The 23,497-nt window shown below is 36.5% G+C and overlaps 1 protein-coding gene across 1 annotated transcript in view; it reads left to right on the top strand.

Moving 5' to 3' along the window:
* Nucleotides 1-12,062, top strand: part of LOC149150360 (large ribosomal subunit protein mL101 (rPPR4)-like) — a 62,703-nt gene extending 50,641 nt beyond the window's left edge. Inside the window, exon 2 of the mRNA XM_089439671.1 lies at nt 10,482-12,062. Coding sequence (XP_089295797.1) covers nt 10,482-11,585 — 1,104 coding nt within the window. The 3' untranslated portion in view covers nt 11,586-12,062. The remainder of the gene's footprint in view (nt 1-10,481) is intronic.
* Nucleotides 12,063-23,497: the final 11,435 nt, after the last annotated feature.

Raw genomic sequence — 23,497 nt, 5'->3', positions numbered from 1 at the left:
TCAGGTTACTTAGTTCTGGACCCTCTCTGATATTTTGCCGATACCAATATTATCAACACTGTATTCAAGTATCTCTTTGAGTGCTCTAGACACCTCTTTGCAACATTCAACATCACCTCCTCTACCAATAACAATAGATAGTAGGTTGTCAATCACTCTTGTTAAAGACCCAGAAAGATGGGCACATAATTTGCTTTCTGGATGATTGGTAGTTTCTTCACATGTTTCCATCTTTAAGTGGTTGTTTTTGGAGGTGCCATAGTCAAGGTTCTGCATGGTTTATTTTCAAGGATTAAATTTCAGTTTGTTTCTGCATGGTATGTTTTCATGATTCATATCCTATTTGAAAGTTTGAACAACATTTATCAAATATATCAATATATTATATTACTAAAAATTGGAAAAAAAATAACAGACCTATTTGGAAGTTTCAATAGACAGCTGGGAGCCCTGAATTATGAGACTTCAGAGTCCAGATGGATAGGGAGTTACATGGGAAACAGAAAGAATGAGTCCCCTGTGAGTCTGTGATAGCATGATGCTGCTGCAGAGAGAGAAAGTGAGTTTGAAGAGTTTAGACAACTGAATCTGTCAGGCCAGGGTAACTCCAGGATGAGCGGGAGAAAAAACTGATGATATTATTCATTAGCTAACTCATATTTATATACATAAATACAACGGATCAGTTCATCTTCTAGATGACTGTCCAGTTCACCCATCCGTTTCGGATTAGGTGTCAACATTCCCCCCCTTAATCTGAAGGGATGTTGGTGAGTCCAAGCATCGTTCTGAATCTTTCAAGCTTTTCTCTTCCAAGCGCTTTGGTGAAGATGTCTGCAATTTGCTCGTTTGTGGAACAATGACGGAGATGGATTGTTTTGGCCTCAACATGATGTCGGATCAGATGATATTTAGTATTGATGTGCTTAGTACGATCATGGAACTTTGGGTTCTTGGCCAACTTTATTGCAGATGTGTTATCAATCATGAGTGGAGTTGATTGTATTTGTTTTACCTGCAAATCTTCAAGAATTTTCCTGAGCCACACAATTTCTTTCGTTGCTTCAGCTGCTGCCACATATTCTGCTTCTGTTGTGGAATCTGCTGGTACTGATTGTTTGCGTGATCTCCAGGAGACAGCTCCTGATCCAAGACTCATAGTATATCCTGAAGTAGATACCCCAGTTTCTTTGTCTCCATCGAAGTCTGAATCAAAGTATCCAATCAAGTTGAAGTCGTCCACCTGTGTATACTTGATTCCAAGGTCTTGAGTTCCCTTCAAGTACCTTAGAACTCTTTTTGCAGCAGACCAATGTCCCTCACAAGGCTTTTGCATAAACCTGGAGAGGATTCCAACAGCAAATGAAATGTCTGGTCTGGTAGTAGTGAGGTAGATGAGACTTCCTACAAGCTGTTTATACTTCGTTGCATCCTCAAATTCCTTCCCTTCAATAGATGTGAGCTTCAAGTTTTGTTCCATTGGAGTACAAAGGGGATTGCACTCTGTCATGCCAAATCTGTTTAACAAATCTCCAATGTATTTCTTTTGAGAAAGAAATATGGACTTTGGATGTTGGGTTACTTCAATGCCAAGATAGTAATGAACATAGCCCAAATCAGTCATTTCAAAAATTTTTCCTAATTCTTTCTTTATGGATGCAATATAGCTTTCATTGTTCCCTGTCATTAAAAGATCATCTACATATACCACAAGATACACAACTGTTTTGCCAACTTTCTTGACAAATAAAGTTGCATCATCAAGATCAAAATGTTTGAAGTTGAGTTTCAGAAGATGCTCAGTTAGTTTTTCATACCAGGCTCGTGGTGCTTGTTTGAGGCCATACAAGGACTTCACAAGTTTGCATACTTTGTGTTCATGTCCTTTCACAACAAATCCTTCAGGCTGGGACATAAAAACATTCTCTTTTAGATCTCCATTCAAGAATGCAGTTTTTACATCCATTTGATGGACTTTCCAACCGTTCTGAGCAGCTAGTGCAAAGAGTGTCCGGATGGTGGCCCATTTCGCTGTGGGAGCAAAAGTTTCCTCATAATCGACCCCTTCCTTCTGTGCAAAACCTTTTGCCACAAGCCTAGCTTTGTGCTTGTCAAGTGAGCCATCAGCTTTGTACTTGTTCTTGTAGACCCACTTGCAGCCAATTGGTTTGGTTCCAAATGGAGGATCAACCAGCTTCCAAGTGCCATTCTTTATGAGGGCATCATACTCCTGCATCGCTTCTTTCCATTCATCATGAGAAGCAGCTTCTTTGAAGGAAGTTGGTTCAAAATCTGTAGACAAGTTCAATTCACAATCATAAGTAACATCCATATCAACAGGTGAATTAGAGTTATCTACATCACCTCCATCTTGTCGGTTTGTATTTCTGGTTCCTGTTTTTCCAATTTCATTAGGATGAACACTTTCAAGTGTCTTTGTCAGCCACTTTGGGGGACCTTTCTGAGATGGTCCAGGCTGTTCTGTTGATTGAGTTGGGACTGAATCAAGATTAAGTCTCCCAATTCTATCAATTACATCACTTAAAGCATCATCCGTTGTTGGAGTGTCATGCAGGGGAGATTGTTCTTCAGAAGAAGATTCCACATGTTGATCTAGTATAGGAATCCCCCCTTCAAGATGTGGAATCTGATTATCAAACTCTTGAAATGATTTCGGTTTTGTGAATTTATCCAAGCGATCAAGTTGCCGCTCAACAACACTGTCAGATTTGGATGATTCAAGAAAAATGACATCTCTAGATAAAACAAACTTTTTATTTACTTCATCATGGAGGCGGTATGCTTTAGATGTGTTTGAATACCCCAGGAAGATACACTTACGACTTCTAGCACCAAGTTTGTTTCTATGTACCTTTGGTATTAAAGCATAACAGGTGGAACCAAAAATCCTGAGATGTTTTACCGAAGGAACATGTCCATACCACAATTCATAAGGAGTCTTGTTTCTTATAGCACTAGATGGACATCTATTCTTTATATATGCAGCACATAGAACAGCATCAGCCCAAAACATTGTCTTTACATTTTTGAAGAAAAGCATGGATCGTACCATATTCAAAATTGTTCTGTTCATTCTTTCAGCTACACCATTCTGTTGAGGATTATAAGGCACAGTTGTTTGATGTTTAATCCCATGTTGGCGAAGATATTGTTCAAATTCATTTGATGTATATTCTTTTCCATTATCAGTGCGAATAGACCCAATATGAGATTGTGCATCATTTTCAATCCACTTATGAAAATTCTTGAATGTTTGAAAAGCATCAGATTTGTTCTTCAATAAGTAAACCCAACACATTCTGGTGTAATCATCAATAAATGTCATGATATATTTATTTCCATTTGCAGAAGGAACAGGCATTGGACCACATAAATCTGAATGAATAAGTTCAAGCTTCCTATGTGCTCTTGAATGTGAATCATGAAAAGGCTGTTTGCTATGCTTTCCTAGAATGCAAGCATCACATTGTTTATGTTTTCTAGGAATTGTAGGCAAACCAACAACACCATTTTTCTTCAACAAGCGGAGACTATCATAGTTTAAATGTCCAAATCTAGCATGCCATAATAAACTTGATGGAAGTGTACCTTCTTCATGATGAGAAATATATGAAAAATGTTGTGCATGAGCAGAGGTTCCTTGCAGTTTAAGAAGTCTTTCTTCTTCTATACCCCTCATGACAAGTGAATGGTCAGATGCCTTTCTTACCTCAAGCTTTCCATCAAACATATGAATGGAGTGACCTTGCTGGCGGATGTGGACCAGGGACAGCAAGTTTCTCTTGAGCTGTGGGAGATATAGAACATGATCCAGAAGAAAGTCTGGAAGACCAGGCAGTTTAAGCCTGATTGTGCCAAGCCCTGATGGCTTGATTTTTGACTGATCTGCAAAGTATACTGCTCCATCAACATTGTCAGTGAACTCTTCAAAAAATCTTTCCTATGAGTCATATGACAGGTTGCTCCTGAATCAAGCAACCAGTCATTTTTCGAAGAAGCAAGTGAAGCATTAAACAAATCTTCATTTACTCCAATGTTACATTGTGCCTCAATATAGTGAGCGGATTCAGGTGCTTTACCTTTGTATGTGTCATCAGTTTTACCTTTCTGCTGATTTCTTCTCTGCTCAATTTTGTCCCATGGTAGCTTGCATGTAGAAGCATCATGTGATCCATTTCGTTTGCAGCGAATGCAATGCAGATCTGCCTTTTCTGCTTGAGAATGTCTGCCCCCCCTGCCTCTGAAGTATCTTCCTCTTCCTCTTCGTCCACCTCTTCCTCTTGTAGAATCTTGAGCAGGATGCTTTTCTTTATGAGCAATGCAAACAGTCTCTTCAAAAGATTCAGGGACTGTTTTTTTTCCAAAGGCTTTCTCTCTTTCAGCAAAATTTTTCACAAGAGACTCAAAGGTTATGTCTTTAAGATTTCCATTTGCTTGTAAAGACTCAAGATAATTAGAGTAGGTAGGATAGAGTGCTTTGAGAAAGGCAATAAGAGAGATATCCAGCTCAACCTTAGTGGATTTAATATCATGCATTATAGACTTTATTTCAGATGCAAGAGCAAGGGGATCATTATTTTTCAGTTCAAGAGTGAAGAGTTTAATCATGAGCTGAACAACTTCAAGTGCAGAATGTGAATCATAGAGTTCTTTCAGCTTTTGTAAAGCTTCAAAGGCAGTGGAATAGGATGAAATATGACGACTTACTTCTTCATTTACAGATGCTGCGATCAATGCATAGGCTTTGCTGTTCTTGTTTTCCCAAATGACAAGTTCTTTATCTGATGTAGGCTGCACAGGGTCTTTGTCTTCTTCTCCGACACACACTCCTTTCCACAGCTCATTGTAGATGAGGGTGTGTTTTACCATCCGAGACCATTCAGAATAGTTCTCCTTGCCAGTGAGAACTATTCCGACCATAGAGATGATTGAATGCATTCTGTAAAAAAAATACTTCTGCTTGATAAAAAAAATTCTACAAATCCCTCTAATGTGTGACAGAAGGCATCAGAATTTCATCACTTTATGCTTCAATACAGCATTACCAACAATAAAAAAACTGTGCAATATCACTATATCACCTCCACAAATGCTTTGATATACAAAATGTTCTGACTGATATGACTTTGAATGCTTTTGAAAACTGCTTATATAACCCTTTTGAAAACTGCTTACAACACAATACTTAAAACTGCCATCATAAATACATATCAACAGCACAACATTATATCGCCATTAAACTCATCTTTCTTGTCATTCTCAAACTTTTTGAGATGAATCAGGTTTTAAGTCATATGGTTATATGCATAAATAAACTGCGCAATTACACTGCATAATCAAACTGCACAAACCAGCTACCATAATCAAACTGCGCAAGTCATTTGAGGTGGAGACAGAGGTGGCATCGGCTTCAGGCTTCATAAAGATGGAGATGGAGGACTTCGGTCCCAAAAATATCCTTCATTTGCCTACAATCTCTGCCAAGATCCTGCGCCTGGTGATTCAATATTACCATCACATAAAACTGCGTAATACCATAACGAGGCTGTGGAAAATTTAAAGGCCCGTGCTGCCAAATCAACAACTCATAATAAAACAAAGCTTTACATACAGCAACGACATATCTCCGCTAATACGCTAATACGAATGGTATTGGCAATATATAACCGCTAATACGCTGCCTCCCAAAATCTTGAATTTCGATACCTCGGATAGCCTCCCTCTGGTTAATGTTTCTATGAGAAGTCTATACGCAAGACTGTCCATTCGCTATCTACATTGGGTCTATACATTTCTAGGGATGTCAGCATCTGTTTCACGTATTTTATTGATTCCAAGTGGAGATCGAAGCGGTGGAAGCAAAATCAAGGCCGCCATTCAAGACCTAAGAAAGCTAGATTTCTACAATGAGAGGACCAGAACGGTGGAACGGGTTGATTTTGTGGAGGATTGGCATAATGAACTTCAGAGCCATAAACAAGGTAGCGCAAGGGCCATCAAACTTTTCCGGGCTGGGTATGCATGTAAATTAGTACATAGGCTAAACTTATGAGAAGAGTATACAACACTACACAGCAATTGCAATTTGAGAATGGATACCGTTGCAGAAAAGCCGACGCTTGAACGAATGATTCTGGTATGCCCTAAAAAAAAACGCTTCTATGCATTCAATAACAAAAACCGCACATTCAGTATCAATTACTCATGATCTGAGAGGGCGCAGTCTCTGGCAGTCAGAGGCATTCAATATCAATTCAAAAATCAGAAACGCATCAACGCTTATAGTGCAGTAGCGTTCAGGATGTCAGAGCAGAGCAGCGCTCAGGAGAGAGCAGCGCTCAGGTATGAGCAGCTCTCAGAACAGCAGGAGTTACAACTATTTCAGGGACTGGGACCTGTGCTCTGATACCATGTCAGGCCAGGGTAACTCCAGGATGAGCGGGAGAAAAAACTGATGATATTATTCATTAGCTAACTCATATTTATATACATAAATACAACGGATCAGTTCATCTTCTAGATGACTGTCCAGTTCACCCATCCGTTTCGGATTAGGTGTCAACAGAATCATTGTCAGTGAAAATTAAGAGATATAGTCTTCTCTAAGCTCTTACAGTTTGCCCCTACCAGTAGGCGCTGCATCTAAAAGAAGAATAATTTGAGTTATAATTTATAAAGACTCTGAATCCCTGAGTTTATGAACACCCAGTATTTGAAATTGTGATGATGGCACTCGAGTTTCAGACTGTAGCCGGAAGTGGCTCCTCCAGGTGTTTTCAGTCTGAAGTGACAGATCCTTCGAATTTCAAATCCTTAACGATGATCTCTAACCAGTCTGAAGCTAATGTCTGCAATGGTCATCGGCCCTCCGAAATTCAACAATTCACTTTCTGGCTGCTGACCCTTCAAATGTCAACATTGGCAAGTCCTGACTTCTGGCAGACTGCAGTCTTGATTCCTGACAGATTACAGTTTGGTTGTGGCACTTGTGGTTAGATGCTATCTCGATTCTCAACAATACCCACTGTCTAGTGGCAGCCTGAATGTGCAGGTTGACAGTTTGAATGTGCAGGTTGAGGAAATGAGAGTATGCAAATTGGGGGTGGCCGTTGGTTGAAAATAGTGCAAGTCATGTGAGAAGTGTAGCTTGTTGGAGTATGGTGAATAATGAAATGATAGCGAGTTAATGTTTTGCTTTTGCATTTTAATTTTTTCTTTAAATATATGAAAACGAGTTTAATCCGACTTGGAGGTGATTTTAATGATCAGGTTTGGAGATTTTTATGATTAAATTTGGCATCCAATTTGATTTGGTCTCATCAAATCTGGTGAATTGAAATTTGAAACAAAGTTTAGGGGGATCTTGAAAATCACTGAATTTCAAATTTCAAGGCCGAAAATCAAGGAACCCTATTACCCTGGGCCTTGCACACACACTTCTAGAGTTGTACAAGCAGGTCTCTACTAAAATTACTTCAACTAAGCAACTCAGAAAGGAAAATCATCACTAGAGTGTTTCTAATCTTTGCTTGTGTTTTGGGCCATGAGCACCTTTTTAAGCCTAAGCTATCTTTTAAGTTTAAGAATGTTATTCATACTACAAAAGTGCACACCTTCTTTTGGCTGCAGTTGATTCTAGATCTCTTGTACCTTCCAACCATAGAATTTTAATGCCGAGAAAAGTAGTTCTCAAGCTAACTCCCTCAAATAAAACCAATATACTTCCCTTCCTTTCAGTGACATCCACATGTGGTAATCCTCCAAAATTTCTTGGTTCCCATAAATACTAGCTTATGCATATATTTAGCTAGTTGTGCAAATGGGTATGGATTGGAGAATACTTAGACATGAGAAAATATATTAGGATGTGAGTCGGTACTCATTGTTGAAATTGCAGTCTGCAATTGCCTTTCCAAACTCAGGATTTTTCCATGTTTTAGGAGGTTGTCCTTGGTAAACAAACAACTCTACACTTTTCCTTTACTTCAGTAACAACAGTATCTGAAATAATCCTAAAAGGTTGACATTCCTTAAATGCTTTGCCCTTGAAACAATTATCAGTTGATGCAGGTAGTAAGCATCTCAAACATGGTTATTACTGTTTTTCACAGTATGTCTTGTTCAGTTGAATGCTTCTGTTTGATTAACCATGATATAATTGTGATTTCTCTTTCATTTGTCCGGAGATTTTGATGGAGAACCTGCTGTACTTTTTATTGGAGAGACGGTCATGTTCATTGGGATTTCAATTCTTTCATGCGCAAAACACCTGTATGCTTTTTGCTTCATTCTAGTTATTTGTCCCAGGATCCAAAGAGAGTTGACTGAGGTCCTTGTTATTTCAAGTCTCCCATACTCAATAGGGCTGGGACGGCTAGCCAATAGGGCTGTCCTGGAGAGGGGATACAGAGCCCTCCTGTCAGCAGACATGCAATGAGAGCAGGAACAGAGTCCAAGACCTTAGCAGAGACCTAGCAGGTCTCCAAGGTCATATGTCTAATCTATAACAGCTGAACCTAAGCTTTACAATTTAGGGTGTATAGATTCCATTGGAACTTTTGGTGCACATATGTCTGTATTCTATAAAAGTCGATAGAATTGTGCTACTGCCAATGGAGCAACAAAGGAAAGTTATTAATCAACTCTCTCCATCATTATATTTACTGGAGGAGTATCCTAGAAGGTGAAGATATGGTTAATCAAATTGAAGATTCATTCAAAAACATGCACTCCGCAAATTTTTGTGGAGAAGCTCTGGAAATTTATTGATAGGGAGTGAAGATGGAAGACTTTCAGGTATAAACTAATAGAGGAGCATCCTTTACTGATCTCTCCTTGTAATTCGGTCATAGGTAAAACTTTCCTTCATCTCTAAACTAACCTGAAACATGGAATGAAGGTACCTCAAACTGACTGAAATGTGTCTTGACTTGATAGAAAGCATTATAGAAAGGACTGCGGACTGTACTTTTATGAAAAGATTTTAAAGTTCAGTGAGAACCTTTGAATAACTTCTCCAGCATCTTGGAGTTTTCCCGGGATTCTTTACAGATAGCATAAATATTTACAATGATTATAGCAGAATCTGAAGCATTTTTTTTGCAAGGAAATCCTTGCGGAAAACCCTCCTAGTACTTCCACACGATCCATGGATGATAAACAGAGTAAACCATCGGCCCTGATTATTGCGCCTAACCTTGAGGGGATCAAGAGAGTTGAATCCATTATGTCTCCAACTTTGGGGCAGAGATAAGAGGTCTCACATTTGGCTCATGACCGCTTGAGCTAACCCTCGGGGCTAGCAGAATCTGGAGCATGGTATACATTTTCCTTGTATTCCACTTTCTTGTTTTCTTTACTGAACTTCTTGTTAGTAGCTAGCAATTTCGAGTTTTTTGAGTTTAGTAGCAATTATGCAGTTGTTTTAAAAGACTTCACCTTTTTGGTTCTCACAACAAAAATTTATAGTTACTGAGTATTCATTATAACTCAAGTTTATTTTTCTTTCTAGAAAATGCAATGTTACTTTCCGAAACTTGAAGTTCCGTCCATTTTATTAGTGGAAAATCTGAATTTGCAGGTTGTCTATTGCAAAGATCACGTGTTTTAATTTTTAACTATTACATTATCCTGTCGAATCACTTGTTAGTTGCTATCTTAGGTTGATAGTTTCATCTGTCTTTTTTGGTTTAGTTTTAAGCTTACAATTCCAGTCATGTTGTTCGTAATGCATTCTTCTCATGCTTAGTGTAAGATTGTTTTAGTAATTTGCTCCATAAGCAGCCATGTGCTTGTATTGTACAATTGATTATTTTATCCCACATTTGTGGCTGATAGCTATGTGCTTTTCTTTTCACTTATATTTTGACCAGAAGTGAGGCAAACTAAACAATTTGGCAAATGCCAGATTTGCTTATATGATTGTTGATTCCCTACCCGAGGCATCATGTGTTTTTGCTTTACCACTTGAGATAATTGAGGAAGCACATGATGGACACGCTTTATATCTTCACATTAAATGTAGTTTTTGAAGAATGCATCCCTTTAAGTTGGCATCATTTATGTCGGTGAACATAAAGGTCGTAGGTTTCGACTTGCAAATGTGCAATAGATATATGACATGCTATGCCTGCTTTTTTCTTTTCTCTTCCTCTTTGTTCAAATGTATACAATTTGTAAGACTCTTTATCTTCACATTAAATGTAGTTTTTGAAGAATGCATCCCTTTAAGTTGGCATCATTCATGTCGGTGAATATAAAGGTCGTAGGTTTCGACTTGCAAATGTGCAATAGATATATGACATGCTATGCCTGCTTTTTTCTTTTCTCTCCCTCTTTGTTCAAATGTATACAATTTGTAAGACTCTTTGATAATTCTAGGCTTCTTGTAACTGAGGTACTTTTTTGCTTTTTACAAGTTTATTTCCATCACCTCTCTAAGAATGTCTTTGGACTTGTAGATTTCTGAGTGGATGGACAGCTGTGGAAGCTATGGGTCATCTTTGGCTGACTGTGCTATCCGCCTTGACTTGATAGCTAAAGTTCGTGGCATAGCTTGTGCTGAAAATTATTTTGATAATCTTCCAAAGGTTTCTAAGATTCAACCTACTTATGGTGCCCTTTTGAATTCTTATGTGAGAGAAAATTTAATGGAAAAGGCAGAGGTGCACATGAAAAAGATGGAGGAGTTGGGTTACGCTACAACAGCACTTCCCTATAATGAGTTATTGACCCTCTATAAAAACACAGGCAAGTTTGAGAAGGTACCCTTAGTGATCCAAAAAATGGAGAAAAACAATATCCCACAAGACAAATTCACCTATAACATTAGGATGAGCATTTGTGCTGCTATGTCAGATATTGATGGAGTGGAGAAGATATTAGAAGAAATGCAGTGTAATCCCATGGTTGATATAGATTGGAGCACATGTGGAAATCTGGCAAACATTTATATCAAGGCTGGACTTCTTGATAAGGCAGAGCTGACGTTGAAGGAGATGGAAAAGAAAATGAATAGAAAGGAACGAGAGGCATTTGACTCTCTTATCACTCTATATGCAAGCGCTGGTAATAAAGATGGGGTAACTAATATGTGGCAATTATTAAAATTGTCCTTTCCCAAATTAACTAATATGAGCTTTATATGCATGCTTGTTTCATTGCTGAAGCTTGGAGATCTTGAGGGAGCCGAAAACATCTTTAAAGAATGGGAACATGCTGGCTTAAATTATGATTTCAGAGTGCCCAATATACTTCTCGATGCTTATGTCAAGAAGGGATTGATGGAGAAGGCTGAGTTGGTTCTTGAGCATGTTTTAGAGGGGACAGAAAAACCCATTAGCAAAACATGGGAAATAATTGCAGAGGGATATTTAAAAAACTCACAAATTGATAAAGCTGTACATGCCATGAACAAAGCTCTTTTGAGTATGAAACGAGGTGGATGGCAACCAAAACCTACAAATTTGCTATCCATTCTAAGGCACTTGCAAGAGCATGGTGATGTTGTATGTGCAGAGCAATATCTCAAAATCCTAAGAGATATGAATATTGAAAGCAAATAGATTATTCAGAATGCTTTTAAAGCTACTGAAGCTACTCCTATATGACTACTTGTGACATGAGAATGTTGATTTCAGCCTTTTCAAACGATCAAGTATGCTGCTTAAACAAGTCAGTGAACATTAAGAAGTTGAAGAATTGGAGGTTATGCAGAATTATTTTTGGGTCTTTAGCAGTCCTTTTGCTGGAAATAAGTTGATTATTGACGAATTGGGATATGTGTGCCGAGGCACCCACTTAAGCTATTAAATTTTAATGGAAAATATATCCAGAAAAGTTGCTATCTTCCCTTCGCCATGTAACATTTTGGGAAGGCGCATGTTTAAAAAATATTTTTGCCTTTCATTTCTATATGTTTCACGGATTGTCATTTGTGCTGAAATCTTGGTTTCCATATTTCTACTTGTGCTCCATACAGTGCAAGATTCCCTGTTGAGAGTACATGTCCTATTTCTGATTATTGAAATCTCATTGTTGTATCAGTTTAGGATTTTGTTTATTCCGCATGATGGGGATGGGCTTTGTTAAACTCACATTGTCAATATAACGAGCTATTTACAAGCCAATTCTTTTTGTTGATCATCTTGTTAACTTATTTCTGGCCTGTGAGCCCTAAGCAATTGCAAATGATTGCACATTATCACTTGCTCTAGTCTTTGAGGCATAGAAGCTAAGTTTTCAAAATGAGTCAATATCATATTCCATATTGATCCAATTATGTGTAAATAGCGTAGCGTTTCAATTTTAGAATAAAAACATCCTCTAGAATATATGAAACTATCCAGACAATTCTTTGTTTATACACTGAGAATTCATATAACTTGAATGTCTATTGAAGTCCACATTATCTCTATGGTATTTGTGGATGCTTTAAACTGCAGTTATCTTCATAGCAATGTCGGACTTATCAACCTTGACAATAATATCGCCAGTAATATCGTGCTAATTTTCCCTTTTGAAATTATCACGATAATCTAGGTAATTATCGCAATAATTTGGAAGTTATTGCGATATCTTTGGCAGTTTCATCTTATAACCAAATTTTGGCTCCTTTAACTCTCATTTTATAAAAGTGAGTTAGAGGATTGAGCCGAGGATATTATGACTATTTTCCATCGAGTATACAAGGGGAAATTTATTATTTTTTCATTTTCCATTATTAATCTCATGAGGTACATACTCTAGTAGTTAATGGTAATACGAAAGTCTTAAATTAAAAGGAATATTCTTTTACATAAATTTTTAACATTACTATTAATTGTTTCAAGATGTTTGAGAGTTGTTCCAACCTCATTGGATTTCATCTGGAGAAAGTACATTTTAGATCCCATTCAATATTAAACAATCGTAACAGTTTTCAGGATTTCAAGATTGGAATGATTGCAATGTTTCTATTGGATTCTTTGATGTATGAGGGTATGGAATTGACATTTAATCAAGAACACCAAGCTCTCTATGTAGCTCGATGGTGGTGGCATTGACTGCTAAACTCCTTCACGATCCTAGTAAAAATGTACACTTTACTCAAGCAAAATCATTGATTAGGCATGTTAAGTTTTTTCTATCTTATTTTAATGCTTAAAGGTTGATCTTGATGAGGAAGATCCTAATATAGACGATGGCTTTGATGTTATGTAGCTATTTGTGGTAGCATGTTTTTCTTTGGATTGGGAGGCCATTTAGAACCTCTCTATTGATCTATTTGATTCAAAGATTGATTGCGCTTTATTCTATTTTGGTTATATGCACCCTTGCTATATACGTGATAAACATTACATATTTGTGTATAATAATTTGGATTCATATGGATGCACATGAGTTATTTGTTTTTTTCAAAATTTGAATATTTTATTTATTTTTTGGTCGACCAATCTTTTGGTTTGGTTCTGCTAACATTGTTGAGGATGTTGTGACCATTTCCCATCAAGCAAATACAAATAAATCTATTGTTTTCATTGCTATGATTCATCTCATGAGATACATTGTTTTTTGTTTTGGTATGATTTTGTATTGTTCTGTTGTATCTTATGACTTTAGACAAATATCATATTTCAGTTTTGATGTTTGATGTACCACCTGATATCTTATATATTGATTTTATTTTTGTATTTACTTAGCAATATGTTTTCTCATTGTTAATGTTGTTTTAGAAGTTAAAAAATTGGAAAAAATGATTTTTTTTTGTGTATTGTTGAGTTTCCAATAATTTATGACATTTTCCCTAATATTGCTGATAATTTATATTTTGGACCCTTGGCGAGAAATCACTGACCCCTGGCAATAAATTGTCTATAATGATAAATGTAACATTGCTTTATGATGTAGTTGCATCTAACCTAGGTCAATTGTTTACTAGAGGAGTTAGTTTACAAAGTGGGGATTTAATTAATTATTGTATTTTTATATTGTTTTTAAGAGAATAATAATTCTTGTAGATAGGAGAAGATTCAAGAGTATTGTGGAATGTTTGAGAAGATTATGGATTAATTAGCTTTTATCTAAGGAAGGGATTGGATGAGAGATTTTAGAGATCAAAAGAGATTTTGGGAGTTAGTTTAGGGATCTAGAACCTACCTTAGGTTCTAATCAATTTGGATAAATTGAGGTGAGCCATGAAGCATGTAAGAAGAAGTGTGTGAGTGAGTATGAGGAATGAGAGACCAATCATTGGGCTATGAATTCTCTTGTAAATATTTTATTGATTAATTATCATTTGTTGAGTGTTTTTATATGCATATACTTGGTGTGAGTTTCAATTCAATTTTATTTGTTTTTGGAAGACCCTATGGTTTGACCTGCGTCAAAATTTTGGTATTAGAGCACAAGGTTGGGTTTGTCAAAGAGGTGGGACGAAGTGGTAAGTACGTGTTGTTGTGCCGCTATGTGTTGAGCACTTTATTATTGGGTATTGACTGTATTTGCAGCGTGGAGCGAGGATGTTGTTCTGCTTTAGCAGGTTGTCCATTTTACGATCACCAAGTATCCAAAGCAATTGCGCTACCACAAAAGCAACATGGAGAAAGAATTGTCCGTCGTGGGCTTGGAGGAGGCCGCAGTACGAGGTTAGATCTGAGCTTGGCAAGGTGTAATTGGAGCATTAGAATTTTGTGTTGCTACTGGCAGTTGTAATTGTGCGTCTTCTTGTGGAGAAGTGACTACGTGTGGCTGACTAAAGCGTTGTCAGTTGACTATTGGAGCACTGCTGTTCTGGATACGTGAAGGAGAGGTCGAAATGTCTATGAAAGGAAATTCTGTGAGACCTGGAATGTTGGTTTCGATAAATGACTATGACTGGGAACTTTGCGTGCAGCTGGAAGCAACATTGGAGGAATAGGAAAATGTAAGTTATTTGTTGGATGATAGATTAGTGTGAATTATGTTTGTATGCATTATTGTGTGAGTTGTGATGCTGATGCATATGGGTTGCGGAGGAATGTGTCAATAACTTAGCCCAATCTCGATGTACCTTGGAATTTCGGCTTCCATAGTGCAACACATAATTTTGGTTACTGCCCAGGAAGGCGTATGTAGATCCACAATCATAATCAGTCAAAGGGCGGAGCCGTTAAGGAGAACAACCTGGGCAATGCGGGCTTACGCGCTGAAAAGCGACTGAGCGATTTCACCTAATGGAATGAGAGATTCAGTTTGTTGGGTGTATTGCAGAGGCCGTAATTGCATTTTTGAGATCGATTTGATGTGTTGATAATGGAAACCGCCATTGAAGACTGCACCATGTCCAGTAATGAAGGCGAATATCGTTCCAATTCTCGTTATCGTGGTATTCCCATTCATTCCAACATGTGAAGTGTTGCACTGTGAAGTATGTTGTGGTGTAACGTTTAGCAAATTATTGCTTCTTTCTTCTCTGTCAAAATTAGTTTGCGTTGAAATCATATCCAGTGTGGATGTATTTATTTCTCTGTGATGCTGCTTCGGTTTCATTTCCATTTTAATTTGTGAAATTACCGGGTCGAATGCCAGATTTATTACTGGATCTAACCTGATATTGAAGCAGAAGTCGTTGCAAGAGGAGCGTTTCTTGTTCTGTAAGACCGAGACTGTAGTAATCATTGAAGAATGTCCAGGTTGTGAATTAAATATCGTAGAAGACCTGCGTGTAGAGGTTTGTGTGAAAAACTGCGAAATGTTTAAAAACAATTTTTTTTCCATGTGGAGTCTAGGTGAACGAGTTGCAGAATCATTCCATCATTCCACTGCATTTCATCAATTGGTACAAGGTCTATAGAAACTGGAATTTACTCGGTTACTTGTTTCAGTGATTTGCTCCACTACTTCCCCACACGTCCCAGAGGATTTCTCCTTAGTTTGCCTATCTTTTTTTATTATTAAGGAGCTGGTCAAATGCAAAAGAATATTGAGCCATTAAAGCAAATAGAATAATTGAAAATCCCTGAAAGGATGTGTGAAAGTCCATCTGTCGTGGCGCTGTAGGAGAGTTTTCTGTCGTGGCGCTGATTCAACACGTGTAATTGTGTTGGCCAAATTTTCTTAGTTATGGCTGAAGACAACGAGTCACATGAACACAGCTAATTTGGTTTACGACTATAGGAATCTGAAGCGTATCATTATATTCTCATACAAGCACCCTATCAAACACTATTCTTTCAAATAGTCGAATCATGTGCATTAGTTTGAGGGTTATAATTGAGTTTGAAGAAGGTTAGTATGTAATAGAGATTTGTTAAAGTTTTAGTTACTGGAAAGAAAAATAGAATAAAAGAAAGTCATGAAAATCTTAAAATGGTTAAAGTCATGAGTTTTGAAGTTGAATTATAATAATTTAGAAAGTCTCTCAATGTAAAAAATAATAGAGATTTGTTAAAGTTTTAGTTACTGGAAAGAAAAATAGAATAAAAGAAAGTCATGAAAATCTTAAAATGGGTAAAGTCATGAGTTTGGAAGTTGAATTATAATAATTTAGAAAGTCTCTCAATGTAAAAAAAAATTAAGTCAAGAGCCATGTAATTAATCGAGTTGAGAGACAAATTTGAAGTGAGGTTACTAAAGAAAATTGTAAAGGTTGTAGAGCTTGAGTCAAGAGTCAAGTACACAGATTTATTGATATAAAAGTTTGGGGCAAAAGGAAATTAAGAGTCATAAAGTCAAGTCAAGTCAAAAAGTTTGAGTCTTTGAATGTAATGGGTGCATGATCGACGGTGACACCCAAAGTCTGGTCAAAGTGTTGTAAAGACAATTTGAAGAGTTATTGTAGTTGTTGTTACAACAAAAGGAAGCAAAACTCAAAGGAGTGCTCAGAAAGAAGGTTGAAGTGAAATGAACAATTGACCAAGTTTAGAGGAGTTAACTTGGTAAAGTGATTCAGTTGCGGTTACAAGGTGAAGTTCACGAAAGGAGAAGAAAATGAGGAAGCAAATTCCAGAGAAAGGCCATGATGATGCCATAGCAATTGGCATTGGTGATGACGAGAAAGAGATTATTGAATTTAAAGTACGGCTTGACGTATTGCTAGAGCTATTACAAAGACAGAGGCACAGAGGGGTAATAAAGCAAACAGTTAAATGGCCAATCCAACAATTGATGGAAAGAAGGCCTAATCATAAACTGAAATTTTTAGAAGTAAAGAATCTCCAAACAAATATACACATTTGCGAACTACAGCAAGGATCATTGCTTGGTGACAACGATGATGAAATGAGCGTGGGTTCGATTCCCACAGATGACACTACAGATTGTTCAGAAGACCAGCATGAAGACCTGAAGACATATTCATCTGTCAAACCTCATGTTTTTAAATCTAACCATTGGTGTGTGGATGCAGGATATGTTGCTGAACAACAAATTGACACAAACACAAGTTATTGATGAATTGGAAAATGATGGGACAAATGTCAACATGAGAGATATTGCAGCAGAACTAAAGTTCTTAGAAGAATGGTTGGACAATCCAAAGCTAGAGTGTGACACAAAGGAAATTATGATGGAATACAACATGCCTTCAAATCGACAAATCTGGTGCAACGAAAGCGTAGAGATCGACAACAAAGTTCAACAAACAAACGATAATGTGCAGCGAAAAGACAAGTTAGATATCAAAATTGAAGAGATGAAAAAGCTGATGTTGAAAGAATCTCAAAAGATGTCTATTGAACGAAGAAAAAGCAAGGATAACAACAAGTTACATATCACTGCACAAGTGTACATCAACAAGGAGGGAGGACAACTACAACCTAAAGTTTGGAAGCCTCGAAACCAGAAAAGGACAACCATAGAGTATTGACAACATCAGAAAACAACTAATTTATTGCAAGTAAAAGTTTGGGATCTAGGAGGAGTTTATTCATCCTATGAAGATTAATGGTCGTGAGACAATGATTTTCTTTTACCTAGGGAGTCCGATGCAGGTGCATCTAACCTAGGTCAATTGTTTACTAGAGGACTTAGTTTACAAAGTGAGGATTTAATTAATTATTATATTTTTATATAGTTTTTAAGAGAACGACAATTATTGTAAACATGAGAAGATGAGTGTTGTGGAAAGTTTGAGAAGATTATGGATTAGTTAGCTTTTATCTGGGGATAAGGGATTGGATGAGAGCTTTTAGAGATCAAAAGAGATATTTTGGGAGTTAGTTTAGGGATCTAGAACCTACCTTAGGTTCTAATCAAATTGTATAAATTGAGGTGAGCCATGAGGCATGTAAGAAGTAGAAGTGTGTGAGTGAGTGTGAGAAATGAGAGGTCAATCATTGGGCCATGATTTTAACTGTAAATATTTTCTTGATTAATTAATTGTGAGGCTCCATCGTAGGGTCCTCTAACAGAACTAAATTTTTCTAATTTTAAATACAATAAAACGGGAAATAATTAACTGTGAGGCTCCATCGTAGGGTCCTCTAACAGAACTAAATTTTTCTAATTTTAAATACAATAAAACGGGAAATAACTTATTTCTAACTAAACATTTAATTGATGATAATTTACCATTTAAAATTTATTTCCCACAATTTTATATAAGTAAGAATTTCATTGCAATCACTTATATGAGTAATCTATAAACAGAGGAATACCTATTCCAATAGCTTAGTTGAGATGCCTCTGAGCTCCTGACCCTGATGGGATGCTCCTCTTGACTACCAACTGGATTTACTTCCCAGTCAACTAGGAAGTATTTCATAGAGCAGGAAACTTCTACAGGTTCCCTAGCCCTCCGGGCCCAAGTCCAACCAGATGTAGTGTGTCTAAGTTAAACAAATACTCTCTTTTTCTCCCTTCTCTTTTCTCCATCTTCCTTTCAAAACAAAATCCTCCAAACCACAACCAAACCAAAACCAAGACCAAGGATCCCCCATTCCTTTCATCATCCTTCCCCTTTTATGCCTCCTCTCTTCTCCACCTCAACCACCTATCATAATTTCATAACTACCTCTTCATCCTTACATTTGATTTTTCTTACCATATCTTCCCCAAGTAAATTTGAGAGACATTTTGGAGATGAGATATGAATATATAATTTGGTAATTAATTGGAGAGGACCATATCTTCTTCCAAGTAAATTTGAGAGGACATTTTGGGGATGAGATATGAATATATAATTTGGTAATTAATTGGAGAGGACCATATCTTCTCCCAAGTGAATTTGAGAGGACATTTGGGGATGAGATATGAATATATAATTTGGTAATTAATTGGAGAGGACCATATTTTCTCCCAAGTAAATTTGAGAGGACATTTTGGGGATGAGATATGAATATATAATTTGGTAATAAATGGAATGAGACTATATGCTATCAAAATTTAAATTTGAGGAGGTAAGTTGGGAATTGAATAATAATAAAAATTATATCAGTAATAAATTTAGAGTTTCACCAATGTAGGTATGTACTAATATTTTTTAATAATTATAAGTCAATATTTTCACGTAATTTAAACACTAGTAAAATTTGCATGGTAAGATTAAGTAGGGCATTACATACACCCCTCCTTCAGAAAACTTCGTCCCGTAGTTAGAGTGAATATGATACAAGGAGTTCGAAGCAGTTTGATAATAAGGCATAACAAAATAGAGAGAGAGTTATAGTGGTAAAATTTGATAGGTTAGACAATGACATCACGTCCCATCAAGAGTCTCCAACTAATCTATATCCTCCTATCCTTCCTAACCTACTTCCATTCCCACCCTATCCATCCTCTGCTATTATATACTGTAGCATCGGCTATACCAATCTAACCACTGATAAGACCAATATGGCCGAAGCGTCAAATATATCGACCTAACTTCCCCAACAGGCAATTGGCAATCTTCATCACACGTCTAGAGGAGCATGTCCATTACTGCCCTCCCATGATTCTAGGTTTTGAGGTTACACGGTGGGAAATACCTCCACCTTTCCTTACAACTAGGGTCAACACCAATTGGCAATCGTCATCACACGTCTAGGGGAGTGTGTCCATCACTGCCCTCCCACGATTCTAGGTTTGGATGTTACACGGTGGGAAATACCTCCACCCCTCCTTACAACTAGGGTCAACACCAACTGACAATCGTCATTACACGTCTAGGGGAGTGTGTCCATCATTGTCCTCCCATGATTCCAACGTTGGAGGTTACCTGGTGGGAAATACCTCCACTCCTTCTTACAACTAGGGTCAACACCCTAATATGGACCACACTACAGCGCTGGTTGGATACTTGTCGTCGAATAATCTAGTCAGGTAGTCTTGTCACCTGCGATTTACATTTTACCCATGTCATAAGAGTGCATATCTAGTAAATACAAAATGTAATGGAACAATGTACATCATACCTTTCCTCAATAGATGTTTCGACCTTCCCTAATGGAAGAGTAGATCTTGGTTATCATATAGTTCTTTCCAATCTGCGAGTTAGATCTCATTCATGCATATATATAACAACAAAATATATATAGATAAGTGATCTTAAACATCATGTTATTAAGTCTAGTATCCACGTGTCAATTTTGTAGTTCATACTGGAAATAAATCTCACATTAGATGAATCATAATTTCACCAAGTCATTCATTAGATAAATCATATCCACTTAAGCCATAACTCTGATAAGTCATGCACTAGATAAATCGTAACCAAGTAAGTCATACATTAGGTCATACATCAAACATTTCCATCATCAATACCTAATCCATCTAATGATTTATATAAGTAGTTTCACCTGTCCAACTAAATGCATCAATATTACATAGCGTTCATAAATAAATAACATGGAACTACAAAATAGAGCCTTAGCATAGGTAGCTATCTAAGTCAGAATGGGCATCATAGATGCTCAAAAGTGAGGGGTAGTTGCAATGTATAGTCTTTACATCCTCCTCGGTAGCAAATCCTGGGATGTACTTGTCCCACTGGATCCTTATTAGTAAGTTGTATGGTATTGTAGAGAATTTATGTGATGGATTTTTTTTTTTTGCTAGGTCATTCAGTTCTTATATTCGAGACCTCTTGTATTTTGGACCTAAATGTTTTCTTCTTGCAACCTCCATATACCAAATGAAACAATGGTTGTTTGAGAATTATTATATATGTAAAAGATTATGCTAACTCCTAGATATATAAATCTTAAAAGTAGAGCTAGTTTGAATGAGAGTATCATAATTGTATCTATTTACACATTTGCATGCATATTAGATTAACACTTTCTAAATTATTGCTAGTTTAAGGGCTTGAGTGTTTTCTTAAGTTTTAATCAGTAAACACTATATGCAAAACACAACTAGATATTAAGGTGTGAAGCGCATTGAACACTGAAAAAGGGAAATCCTATCCATGGACTTGTAATATTATGCAAAACATATTTGGAGACTCAATGAATCACAATTAAAAACTAAGTAAAGAAATTTTAATATTGTTAAAACATACCCTTTGTAATGATTGTGAAGTGGAAAATAATTAGAGACTAAGATGTGAACAATTATGAAATAATATTCATGAATTTACATGATTGTAAGAGTTAGTGAATTCTCTTTCTTGATATTTTTTTTTGGGTTTTACATGGTTTTCATTGTCATTTACATTTCATAAATTATTTCATCCATAATCAGTCATTTGCATTGATGGTTACAATAATTGGCATCCTTTGGATCTTGTCACAATAATAAATTACATTGATGGTTACAATAATTGGCATCCCTTGGATCTTGTCACAATAATAAATACCAACACTTTGGATGGATTGTCATAACTTCTTATTTGATCCATCTTTAATAACCAATTTTTTTTTTTTAAGTGAAAGTAATATTTATTTTATTTACTTAAATGTGTTTTTTTTTTAAACATTGAAAGGGCTAGCTAAATTGATAGTTGCCAATGTTGTTAGTTGTTTGGTTACTTTGATAGTTTGACAATCTTTGGTCATTAATAAACAGATAAAAGTTCTTATTTCTGTTTGCTTGTCAACATATTTTAGTTTTTTGTTAAAGCATGGTGAATCTCCAGGTTGAGTATTTGTTACACTACACAAGCTGCAGAAGATGCAGAGAAAGACAAGATAGGCATGAAATCTCTACAATAGCTACTATGAAAGATACCAAAAAAAACACTAAGCCTGAATATGAACCAACAAAACAAGAAAATGTCTGACAGAATTGACTGTGCAGAAAAATAATTAGTAAACATAATAATGAGCTATAAATATAGGGACCAAAATTTATGATCTAAACATTCCAGTACAAAACATTTCTCCTATTACGTTTTTAGAACCAATACAATTGTGAAGAAAACTAGCAAGTTTACTTTGGAAAACTGACACAAATATGCAATGTATTACCTAATGAGTTCAAGCTTAACATCCAAGCCTAGAGATTGAATCAAAATTGACTTTACGCATGACAATATAAGCTCTATTAATGTATGTTTTTCTATACTGATTTTTTTTTTTTTTAAATTAACAAGTTCTTATAAACTAAATGCATTACTCAGATGAAGTCATCCATCTTTGTAATGTAACTCCTGCCTCATCTATTTCAGTTTCTGAGTCTCCATTTGGGATGTGTCTCGACTCTCAATTCAAACTATCATGGAGAAATGAACCCATGTCTATATTGGAGTCTGTAGAGTTTGGTTTCCTATTTGAATTGTGCCTTCGAAGATCTGATTTCCCCATACTTGTATGTAGATAGTATCGTGAGGGGTGACAAGTAGCATGAACACTCATATCACAAAGAAAGCAATCTCATAATAGTTAAAAAAATAAAATAAAAATAAAAAACAAAACAAAAGTCTACGAGCTGTGTCTCTAGAATAAGTTACAGTACATTCTCATATCTAATTATTGGCTCTTCATAATTTTTTTTTTCAATACAACCCCATAGTACCACCTTATTTAAAATGTCATGGATATCATGTGAGTTCTTAGGCCAAAGAGAAAAACTTGATATTTAAGTCAACAACTAATCTGTTTGCCAACAAATGATTAGTTTGACTTCCCTTGGGTGAGGCACACTAATTTACACCTATGGATTTACAAGGGAAATGCCATGTAAGGGACATGTATAATGGAGAGAAGGTTGGTTACGGATATTTTCATGTAAAACATTAAACAATTCCCTCTCATGATTCTAGGGTTAGGGAGTTTTGAAGGGAAATCACCCTCAAGTTTGAAGGGAAACTATGTGATGTTCACAGTGTGTACATCCGGAGTACTTCCCGAGTGTTTGAATTTTACAATAAGCCAGAGCTTTCTGTTGACAATGAATATCTCTCCACAACCCGTGGTGAGCTTACCATGCAAAATGATGCGGACTCTGTCAGAGGAAGCATTAGTAAGGATGATAGTTCTTCATTCAGTGGGGATGATTCCATTCATAAGTCTCTTGAGAGTGAGATGAGTTTACCAATTGAAAATGCAACCCAACAATTTTTGAAGGTGGAGAAATATGATATAGAGTCGACTAATGA

Source organism: Pinus tabuliformis, chromosome 9 (assembly GCF_031772625.1).
Source record: "Pinus tabuliformis cultivar Carrire ecotype Pingquan chromosome 9, CPIR1, whole genome shotgun sequence".
Classification (NCBI taxonomy): Eukaryota; Viridiplantae; Streptophyta; class Pinopsida; order Pinales; family Pinaceae; genus Pinus; species Pinus tabuliformis.
The sequence above is the reverse complement of the archived record's forward strand: the minus strand, read 5'-3'. Positions and strand labels throughout refer to the sequence as shown.